The 12,013-nt window shown below is 39.7% G+C and overlaps 1 protein-coding gene across 1 annotated transcript in view; it reads left to right on the top strand.

Moving 5' to 3' along the window:
• Positions 1–12,013, top strand: part of UTP20 (UTP20 small subunit processome component) — a 114,819-nt gene that overhangs the window by 25,487 nt on the left and 77,319 nt on the right. The window contains exons 16-18 of the mRNA XM_064283688.1: positions 455–605; positions 1,264–1,326; positions 2,062–2,220. Coding sequence (XP_064139758.1) covers positions 455–605; positions 1,264–1,326; positions 2,062–2,220 — 373 coding nt within the window. The remainder of the gene's footprint in view (positions 1–454; positions 606–1,263; positions 1,327–2,061; positions 2,221–12,013) is intronic.

Below are 12,013 nucleotides of genomic sequence, written 5' to 3'. Positions count from 1 at the left end.
GTATTATATAACATTCTTTTATATGATCGTCATTTACAACTGGAGAGACTATGGAGACAGCACTGAATTTGTAGGCAAAATGCGTGTGCTATTTATATGCCAGTGCCTGACACATGTCGAACAGTAAATATTATATAGCATTCTTTTATGTGATTGTTATTTATACCAGCGGGGGTGGGGGAGGGGGATTAAAGAGGGAGGCTACACTCGATTTGTAGCCAAAATAGCGTATCGTATCACACCTCTGCCTCCAACTAGCAGCGTGTCCCCAAGCACGCCACTCTGTTGATGGGTCTCAGATTCTTCCACTATGAAATGATGCCAAATGTCCATGTAAAGCTTTGACTAGCCTTTTACATTTTCTTCATCAGGGGTGATTTTTACTGTTTTTATTGTAGCCTGAATATCTGGGGGCGTATGGAACAATTTAGGCCTAATCAATACCTTGTTGCAGAACGTTTCCTTTGGAGCCATCTGTGTTGCTGTTGGCCGATCTCTATTATCAGAGATTATCCTTATGTGGCTGCAAAGAACCGCTTTCCCAGGAAGCTTTAATGGAGTTATACTCGAAGTTACAAGCTAACATTTCAACTGGTGTATCCAAGGTAATACTGGTTTGCGGTATGTTCTCAATCTCTCTTCTTTTGTTCTTTTTTTACACTGTCAGTGGAATGGCAGACCTCCTTAATCAGCAAATGATGCTGTGGAATGATTTCTGTTTAAAGCAGCCATTCCTGAACACTGGCCTGTAAACCGATGGCAGCAGGGTTAGTTGGGGAGCTTAAAAATGCAAATTCTGGGTCCCTGCTGCAAAGATGCTGATTCAGCAGGGCTAGGGTAGAACTGAAAAAAACCTATACTTTTTAAAGCCCTACAGGGGATTTTACTGCTCACGCAGGTGTGGAAATATCTGGATACCTTATTTAGGAGTAAAAAGCACTCATTTCATTTGAATAGTAAGCTTAATCAGATTCTTTGCACTTATTTGCAGAGATGCTTATAGTGTCGTTGTTCAAATAAACAACATGATTTTATGGGCAACCTTACCTTCTCAGTCTAGTCTGGTTGTTCTTTGTTCCATGTACTATTTGAATATATGTTGGTTGGTGTTGAATGTGAGAAAAGGTATAGAATACACATGTATTATGCTCATCAGAGGGTACATTTCTCTTAGTTGTATGAAACTTGGATCTCACTGATGTTGGTCGTCTTCTTCCTATGGTTAAACTTTGGGCTTTGAAACATGCCTTGCATTTTCTCTAGATTCGGCTTCTGACAATAAGGATTCTAAACCACTTTGAGGTTCGGCTTCCAGAATTGATGGAGGTATTTTAACTGTTCAACTTGGATACTTTTTAAAAAATATAATTTTATGTATAGATTTTTTAATTTCCAAAATGGTAAATGTAAATATCATCATAATTGGATTTTTTTTTTTTTTTTTGGTAATTCTTATTCCATCCACCCCAAGGCTACCACTGAAAATCTACAGTTAATTGGTGAATATTCTTTACAACTTTTTGTGTACACACACATGATTTACTCTTGTTTGATAGGTATTTTTAAACAACAATGGTATGGAGATTTTCTGTTTTAGTACCTCTAATTCTACCTCATTTTTGAAAATTTTGAATAGTACTCCACAGTTTAAAATATCTTTATTTATTTATTTAATTCCCTGTTGATGGGCAGTAAGGTGGATTGTTTCTAGTTTTACATTATTTTAAACAATGATGCAGCACACACCCTTACAGATACCTGTGTATATATATGTATATGTTTGTTTTCTTTTATAACAAATATTGTCAGTCAATTTGAGTTATTTTGAGAATCACTTTCCTGTTTTATGTTTGTCATTTCTGCATTAGAGACTAAACATAAATTATCAAAAACTAAATGATGTGAGGAAAAGCAAATCATTTACATAGAAAAGTACTGCTTACTTAACTTAAAGCATTAACATATTGCAGTTGTTTCTGTTTTAGAACTCTGGTCACATTTAGCATTCCTTTTTGAAAGTCAGAAACTGACCTGCCTTTTCGGTTTCCTCTGGCTGTTCAGGATGACGGGCTCTCGGAGCGCCAGTCGGCCTTTGCTATACTACGCCAGGCAGAACTCATCCCAGCAACCGTGAGTGACTACAGAGAGAAGCTGCTTCATTTAAGGAAACTAAGACATGACGTGGTGCAGACTGCCGTCCCCGATGGGCCTTTGCAGGAGGTAAAAACGTTTTTTTTTCCCCCTCTGTTTATGCTTTAAAACTTGCTTAGCTGCCTTTTGAAAAGGGACGAATAGCAAGTCATCACAAAAAAGAAATTTTTGAAACAAGATAAATCTCAGTTGTCTTAGATGCTTTGAGTTAAATGGCTCTGCCAGCCTTTTAAATGATAGGAATAATGTGCTATCCGCCCTTCGCCTGAGTATGTAACAGTGTGGAAGTAGTGATGACCAGCCCTCTTCCAGTTCTGTTTCTTTTCCTGATGAAATGGGGACGTGTCTGCAGTGGCCATGGGTTTTGCTTAAGGTCTCACTACTCTTTCTCACTCATTTACAGCACATGGCACGTGAGCGTTTTAAAATTGTAATACTTCACTTTTATCAGATTTCTAACTTTATCAACCTTAGACCCTAATGAATGTGATAATTTTGCAAATGATCCCTTATCAAAAAAAAATTGTAAACCAGTTTTGTTGATGTTACAGTTTCAAAACACAGATTCCATCTTTTTGTTAAAGAAGCTTTTAGGGTAGAGCGTAAATGATTGCGATCTGAGTGTGGATTGGGGCAATATGTTAAATAAGTAGACAGAATGGACTCTTCTGTCACCAGCCCATCACATAAGTGTGTAGTAGAGTGATCCAGATTGCAGGCCTGGCTCTTACTGCCACTTACTGGGCCCCGAATCTTCTCTGTGCCTCAGTTCTCTTATCTGTAAAATGGGAAAAATAATAATCCCTAATGCACTGGGTTGTTCTAGAATTATATGAGATAAATATAATATACTTAGAATAATGCTAAACAATGGTAGCTAGCTTGATTGTTATTGATCTTTTGTCAAACATATTGGCCAACTACAACTGAGTGTTGGAGATATAAAAACCCAGCCCCTACATTCGAAGAGATCACAGTTTTGGAGACTGAATGGACTAGGAAACAAACATACCATTGCTTTGCAATGTGACATGTTTTATAATAAATGCATAAAAGGGTGTTCCAGGAAGGGTTTCTGGAAAGGGTGATGCTTGTGCTGCTCCTTGAAAAGGGGAGAATGTTCCATGTGAGAGGAAGAGAGTGTGTAAAGGTAGTGAGGTCTGAGAGAGCGTGGTTGGTTCATGGAAACCATATATAGTTTCATGTGGTCGCAAGAATCTGGGGCATATGTAAGGGTACTATGACAGCTTCGTCTGATGGTACAGATAATTCTCTCCCCATCCTACTTCAAACAGTTATTATACTGTCTTTGGTTTACAAAGGTGATTGTTCTACTTATTAATTGTCAGTAGGCAATGCTCTTTGTTTTTGTTTGTTTGTTTTTTTAATGAATTCATTAGACTGTATATTCCTTGAGGAATTTAGATCTTGTATTAATCATTTGAGTATACAGCTTTGCCCTGTAATAGGCTTTCAATGACTGTTTCTAAAATGATAAGTGAACGTTGAAGAAATTATTCTGGTTGATCCCTATTATTCTCCTAGTGACATACTTTTTAGCTTTTTAAATTTTCTTCACTTAGATTTTTTTTATTACAAAAGCGGTATATGCTTTTATCACAAAATAAATAATTCAAATTTATAGGAAGAACTTTTGAGACTAGCAGCCCCATAGAAAGCCAAACATCCATTAAATCCAGTGAGAATGTACCAGTTAAGAAAAACATGGTCCCTCCATACCACTGTCTCTTAGGGAATGTGGTGGTCTTGATGCCATAAATTTTTTAAAAAATGGGCGGTAACTGCAATTTAGGATTTAGATGATAGCCATGAAATAGGCAACAATAAAAGTAAGCACCTTTTACTCTGCCTCGAAAATATGCAAGAATAAAACATACGTATAAGAATAAAATAGTTCTTAATCTTGATCCTAATTTACCATTTTGAGATTGACCATGCTCTTTTACTTCCTGTGAGAAACACACCATGTTTTAAAAACCAGGCTGTGTAATTAATGTAATTGATGTCAGTAAGTTATATACCTTTAAAAAGTTGAATTGGCAAGTGTTGTCTGATATATTTACAACAATAACAATAATAAAAAAAAAAAAGGCAGCTGCTGAGGCTGCTTATGTACAAGCAAATACCTCAAGGGATTTGGTTTCTTGATTTGGAGATTTAGGGTTATGGTTTCACTGGACATCCCAGTTAATGGGCCTAATGTCATGTTTATACTTCTGTTCTACCACCTAGTTCATTGCGTAGTGCCTGGGGTCTTAAAAGCTTGCAAGTGACCATAAAGGCACAACATTTGGTCTCTGTTTGCCTGGAGCAACAGAGGAAGAAGAAGAGTCAAGGATATCTGTACCTATTGCTGTTGAGTCGATTCCGACTCATAGCAACTGTGTAGGACAGACTAGAACTGCCCCATAGGGTTTCTAAGGAGCCGTTGGTGGATTTGAACTGTTGACCTTTTGGTTAGTAATCGAGCTCTTTACCACTGTGCCACCAGGGCTCTGTCAGGAATAGGAGAAGGAAATAGAATGTGTGGCTAATTGCCTCCATAAACAGCTGCCTCCTTTGCCATGAGACCGGAAGAGCTGGATGGTGCCCAGCTACCATTACTGAACATTTTAATCAGAGATTCCATATAAGAATCTTGATCAGAAGGGGGAGGAATGCAGAACAGAATTTCAAATTCTCATGGACCCCAGACTTCCTGGAGCCATGGAAGCTGGATGAACCCCCAAAACTATTGCCCTGAGATAATCTTTAAACCTTAAATCAAAAATATCCCCTGAAGTCTTCTTTAAACCAAACAATAGTTTAGCTTACCTAGTAAAGAATGTTGGAAACCCTGGTGGCCTAGTGGTTAAGTGCTACGGCTGCTAACCAAAGGGTCAGCAGTTCGAATCCTCCAGGTGCTCCTTGGAAACTCTATGGGGCAGTTCTACTCTGTCCTGTAGGGTCACTATGAGTCGGAATCGACTCGACGGCACTGGGTCTGGTTTGGTTTTTAGTAAAGAATGTACTCTGAGTCAATCACCTCGAAGGCCTGGGTTTGGTTTTTTTGGTTTAGTAAAGAACGTCTGCTTTGAGCATTGTACACTTGCAAGAGTTATCTATATGGGATCAAATCCACAACAGTAACTAGAAAGATTAGATAGGAAACTTAGGCGGCAGTAAGTTTATGGTGACGTGGAAGGAACAATTCAGAAAAAGAGGGTGAGAATGGTTGCACAACTTGAAGAATGTAATCAGTGTCACTGGATTACACATTTAGAAATTGTTGAATTGGTGTATGTTTTGCCTTGTATATTCTCAGTGACAATAATAAAAAATAAATTATTAAGAAAAAAATGTCTGTGGGGGAAGGTGGGGAGTTGGAAGCAGAATGTGACTCTAATGCCATTTTCACCATGCCATATTGCTTTGCTTTGGGAAAATGCATTCTACTTTTGAAAATAATCCAAAAGCAAAGCAGTACATTAATCCAACAAAATCTCTTTGAAAATAAAATCTTAACTTCTTCCTTGCTCTCTTGGGTTGTTTATTTCAAGTTTCCATTTCTTTAAACAGTTATGAGTTTTTCTGTGTCTAGTGAATGCTAATAATAAGTCTTCGTACTGAACAAGTTAAAAATATGTGTATTAATTATTTACTGGGTTAATGCATTCTTTTGTCCAGAGCAGTGCAGCATATTATCAGTACCTTTCGATTTTGCTGCTTAAAACCATATGTCTAACTGTAAAAGTACAAATCCTATGTTGTCTTGCTGCCCTTATATTTTCATGGTGCTTTGTGGTTGCCAGAGTGATAGCACCATTTTATAGATGTGGAATTTGAGACTCGGGTGTTAAAATGGCTTGTCCAGGGTTATATAGTAGGGGATATTTTGCAGTTGGAACTTTGAACCCCATTATCTGAGTCCACTGCTTGAAATTGGATAATTCTCTGCTGTTCCCAGAGATGGAAGATCAATTATGCATCAATTTATTAACTGATCACAATTTAAATCATTTCAACCAGTGTGCCCTGCACCAAAAATGAAAACTGGGTGTTCTTTGTTCCCCATGGAGCCCTGGTGGCACAGTGGTTAAGAGCTTGGCTGCTAACCAGAAGGCTCGCAGTTCAAATCTACCAGCTACTCCTTGGAAATCCTAAGGGACAGAACTCTGTCCAACAGGGCTGCTATGAGCTGGAATCGACTCAATGGCAGTGGATTTTGGGGGTTTGTTCCCCTTTGCGTGGCTTTACTTTGTCTCCCAAAGCTTCAGGTAACCTGTTGATCAGTGCTTTAAAAATCTTATCCATAGGCATTATATCATTTGAAATGCCAGTATTTAATGGCCAATACTGGTTATATAGGAATTAAGACATAAGGGGTTTGGAAAGGGTCATTAAACATAGAAAGGGAGCGTGGTATATTCTAGAGAGAACCGAGAATCGTGCAGAGGGTGTGCTTACTGGGTACTCACGGGCTGGCTACCTTGAATCCTCACCTTAGTTTATAGGATGGTCTCTCTAACCTTTCCTGCCCTAGCTGCCTGTGATTTCTATTTAGAAAATGCTTATGTCACAATAGGAATGAGTTTCTGACTCAGTATTCTTTGTTTATTCATCTGTCCCATAAGCACTTACTGTGTTTTGTACACCAAATTAGGTGCTAGAGATATGAAGATAATTGGAAACACATCCCTGCCTTTAAGAGGTGTGTAGTCTGGTAGAGACTAGTGGACGTGTGAACAGCTAAGTGTAAGAAGGGGTGGAGGGCCGGGTCTACTGGAGCAAGAGTTGGAGGCAGGCAGTTGTCAGGAGAGGCTTCACAAAGGAAGTCATTCTCCAGCTGAGTCCCAAACGATGAATTAGATGTTCAAGAAGACAGACGAGAAGCTATTAGAAACAGAAAGAACAGAGTGAGCACAGAAGTGGTGTCTGAAATAGCCTCGTTTCCTAATGAAGCAGGCAGTTCTGTATGGCTGGAACGAGGCTGCAAGGGGTAAGATAGACTGGCAGCAAATAGAGGTCACGTCTGAAAGCCAGGACTTCATCTGATAAGCCAGAAAATTTTCCACCTGGGCTGTTGTCTTTAATCTCTTTACTTTTTCTGCCTGGACTTGCCATTCTTCTTGGCATAAAGTGCCATTCATTCATTCAACATGTGTTTATGGAGTACTTCTTAAGTGCCACGCATTGTGTCAGGAGGCTCTGGTTGTACAGTGAGGAACAGAGCAGACAGAGATCCTGTCCAGAGCTTCCTTTGCCAGTTGTTAGATAGATAACAAAATTTGGTGCACTAAGTGTTTTATTAAAGGGAGAGTAGGGAACCATTCAGCCTTTATTACCGTTCCCCCTTTTCCTCTTGTTATGGTGATGTGATAACACCAGAACACATAGGTGATGAGTGAGTTTCTGGAATACTTTTGATGTAGAAAGAAAAATGGAGAAAGGCTTCTTGAGCAAACAAGTCTTGCTGAGGTTCTTTGGTTAGGTCATGATAAACATTCCTAATAGGAATCTGTTGGAACATATCTCGTTATACCTTCTTGGTTTAATGACCAGCCTTCTGTTACGGTATTAGGGCCAGGAAAAGGGCTAAATGGGCTTGCTAAATGGAAATCCCAAGGAGCCCTGGTGGTGCAATGGTTAAACGTTCAGTGATTAAGTGCTTGGCAATTCTAACCCACCCAGGGGCTCCATAGGAGAAAGACCTGGCAATCGAAAATCCTGTGGGGCCGTCTGTTCTGTCACGTGGGGTTGCTAAGTGTTGGAATCAACTCAGTGGCACACAACAAGACAAATGAAAATCCCAAGAAATATAGCTGCTATTGTTTTCCTTTTCCTTCTCATTAGAAATAGAGGAGCGACACATGAGGCTATGTGGGCAGCTCCTGCCTGGAGGCAAGATGAGAAGGGAGAGGGGGACAGGAGCTGGTTGAAGGGACACAGGGAGTATAGGGTGGAGAGGAGGAGTGTGCTATCACATTAGGGGGAGAGCAACTAGGGTTACATAGCAAGGTGTGTGTAAATTTTTGTATGAGAGACTGACTTGAACTGTAAACTTTGACTTAAAACACAATAAATTAAAAAAAAATAGAGCTAAGAGAGAAAATCACTATTTATTATTTGAAAATTAATTCCCATTTTTAAACATGAGGGAACCTTCCCCCATCAGCTCCCAACAGACATTCTGACCGCTACCGTCTACTTTGTTCTGAGCCACTGTTCAAGAAAAGCTGTGAATTCTGTTTGGGGACTCTGCTTCTTGGCTAAGGCAGTTTCATAAAATAGTCACCACTTGGAGAGCACTTAAGTGCCAGGCTCTGTTGTAAGATGTTTATATGTATTAACGCATTTCATCTTCACTGGGATCTCATGAAGTAGGTACTCTTTTACAGAGAAGAAAACTGAGGCATGAAGAGGTAAGTGGTTTGCCCAAGATCACACAGCAAGTAACTGGTAGAACTGGAATTCAGACACAAGTGTTCTGGATCCACAGTCTATGCTTTTAATTACTGTGATACATTGCTTCAGGCCATGAAGACTTAACTAGTTTCCATCTACAAAAATGTTTTTGTTATTAGGTGCTGTCAAGTAAGCCCTGACTCATACCGACCTCACATACAATAGAACAGAACACTGCCTGGTCCTGCGCCATCCTCACAATCATTGTTATGTTTGAGCCCATTCTTGCAGCCCCTTTCTCAGTCCATCTCATTGAGAGTCCTCCTTTCACTGACCTTCTATTTTTCCAAGCATGATGTTCTTCTCTAAGGACTGATCCCTCCTGATAACATGTCCAAAGTACATGAGGCGAAGTCTCACCATTTCTCCTCCAGGGAGCAGTCTTTTTGTATTTCTTCTAAAACAGACTCGTTCGTTCTTCTAGCGGTCCATGGTATATTCAGTAATCTTCACCAGCACCATAATTCAAATGCATTAGTTCTTCTTTAGCCTTCCATATTGATTGTCTAGCTTTCGCATGAATATGAAGCGATTGAAAATACCATGGCTTGGGTCGGGCACACCTTAGTCTTCAGAGTGACATCTTGGCTTTTTAACACTTTAAAGAGGTCTTTTGCAGTAGATCTGCCCAGTGTAACACATCATTTAATTTCTTAACTGGTACTTCCATGGACATTGATTGTGGATCCAAGTAAAATGAAATCCTTGACAACTTCAGCCTTTTCTGCATTTATCATGATGCTGGCTGTTGGTCTAGGCATGAGGATTTTTGTTTTGTTTATGTTGAGGTGTAATCCATACTGAAGGCTGTAGTCTTTGATCTTCATCAATAAGTGCTTCAAGTTCTGTTCACTTTCAGCAAGCAAGGTTGTGTCATCTGCCTAACACCAGTTGTTAATGAGTCTTCCTCCAATCCTGATGCTGCGTTCTTCTTCATATGGTCCAGTTTCTCTGATTATTTGCCCAGCATACAGATTGAGTAAGCACAGTGAAAGGATACAACGTTGACCCACACCTTTCTTGATTTTAAGCCGTGTAGTATCCCCTTGTTCTGTTCGAACGCCTACCTCTTGGTCTATGTACAGGTTCCTCATGAGCACAATTTAGTGTTCTGGAATTCCTGTTCTTTGCAATGTTATCCATAATTTGTTACGATCCACAGGGTTGAATGCCTTTGCATAGTCACTAAAACACAGGCAAACATCTCTCTGGTATTCTCTGCTTTCAGCCAAGATCCATGTGACATCAGCAATGATAACCCTCTTTCCATGTCCTCTCCTGAATCTGGCTTGAATTTTTGGAATTTGCCTGTCAACATACTGCTGCAAATGTTTTTGAATGGTCTTCAGCAGAATTTTACTTGCGTGTTGTATTAACGATATTGTTTGGTAATTTTCACATTCTATTGGATCACATTTCTTTGAAATGAGCACAAATATGGGTCTCTTCCAGTTGGTTCGCCAGGTAGCTGTCATCCAAATTTCTTGGCATAGATGAGTGAGCACTTCCAGTGTTGCATCTGTTTGTTGAAACATCTCAATTGGTATTTTGTCAGTTCCTGGAGGCTTGTTTTTTGCCACTGTCTTCAGTACAGCTTGGATTTCTTCCTTCAGTGCCTTCAGTTCTTGATCATATGCTACTTACTAATGGTTAAATGTTAGTCAGTTCTTTTTGGTACAGAGATTCTGTATTCCTTCCATCTTCTTTTGATGCTTCTTGCATCATTCAATATTTTTTCCCATAAAATCCTTCAATATTGTGACTATTGGAGGCTTGAATTTTTCTTCAGTTCTTTCAGCTTGAGAAATGCCAAGCGTGTTCTTCCTTTTTGGTTTTCTAACTCCAGGTCTTTGCGCATTTCATTATAATACTTTACTTTGTCTTCTTAAGTCACCGTTTGAAATCTGTTCAGCTCTTTTACGTCATCATCTCTTCCATGCGCTTTAGCTACTCTGTTCAAGAGCAAGTTTCGGAGTCTATCCTGATGTGTGTTTTGGTCTTTTCTTTCTTTCCAGTCTTTTTAATGACCTTTTGCTTTCTTCATGTATGATGTCCTTGATATTATGCCACAACTTGTCTGGTCTTTGGTCATTAGTGTTCAGTGCATCAAATAAATTGAGATGGTCTCTAATTCAGGTGTAAAAGCAAGGAATTCATTTTAATTTATGTAGTTTATACATAGTACAGGCATCATTTTCCTTGGATCCACTATCAACACCCATGGAAGCAGCAGTCAGGAAATCAAATGACACATTGCATTGGCAAATCTGCTGCAAAAGACCTCTTTAAGGTGTTAAAAAGCAAAGATGTCACCTTGAAGACTAAGGCGCGCCTGACCCAAGCCATGGTGTTTTCAGTCACCTCATATGCATGCAAAGCTGGATGATGAATAAGGAAGACTGAAGAAGAACTGATGCCTTTGAATTATGGTGTTGGTGAAGGATATTGAATATACCATGCCCTGCCAAAAGAATGAACAAATCTATCTTGGAAGAAGTGCAACCAAAGTGTTCCTTAAAAGCAAGGGTGATGAGGCTACTCCTCACATACTTTGGACATGTTCTTAGGAGGGATCAGTCCCTGGAGAACGACATCATAGAGGATCAGCAAAAAAAAGGAAGACTCTCAATGAGATGGATTAACACAGTGGCTGCATCAGTGGGTTCAAGTATAACAACAATTGTGAGGATGGTGCAGTACCTAGCAGTGTTTCGTTCTGTTGTACATAGGGCTGCTATGAATTGTAACCGACAACAACACATGCATGACAGCCCAGAGAATAATGACTTACATTTGAGTTGTACTTTGCAGTTTCCCAAGTGCTTTTACATTGATCATCTCATTTAGTCTGCACGACAGGGTGGGTAATGTTATTCTCATTTTACAAACAAGTAACTTGGGGCTCATTGAACCTAAGCGACGTATATAGGTTGTAAGTGGCAACAGGTGGACTGGGCGTCAGGGTGAAAGTCTGATGCTCTTCACCAAGTTTGTTAGCTGCTGCAGGAAGTCTATCCTCTATGTTTTCCATCCATGACCCTTGAAGATACATTAGACCCCGTGAGAGCAGCCATGAGGTAGGAGGCATTCCCCTTTCCATCAAAGCAGTTCTCCTCTCACCTGTTTTATTTATTAGGCTCCTGCGTTACAACTCATTTGGAAACAGGACTCTGCTGCTAAAATAAGTACGAATACCTCGCCCTACCCCCATGTAATAATAAAACTACCCTTCTACCTGTTGCCTCTCTGGCACTCAGGGATGTTAGTAGTAACAATTGTCATTCCAAAAGGTGATTGACCTAGGAATAAACTAAACAGTTCAGACCCTTGGAACTGAACTCCTTTAAATTATAGTTTTGAGAACTCACACATCTGCTTGCAGAGCCTTGGCTGCCAT

Source organism: Loxodonta africana, chromosome 4, assembly GCF_030014295.1.
Source record: "Loxodonta africana isolate mLoxAfr1 chromosome 4, mLoxAfr1.hap2, whole genome shotgun sequence".
Lineage (NCBI taxonomy): Eukaryota > Metazoa > Chordata > Mammalia > Proboscidea > Elephantidae > Loxodonta > Loxodonta africana.
Note: the sequence above shows the minus strand (reverse complement) of the source record. Positions and strands in the feature narration are given on the sequence as shown.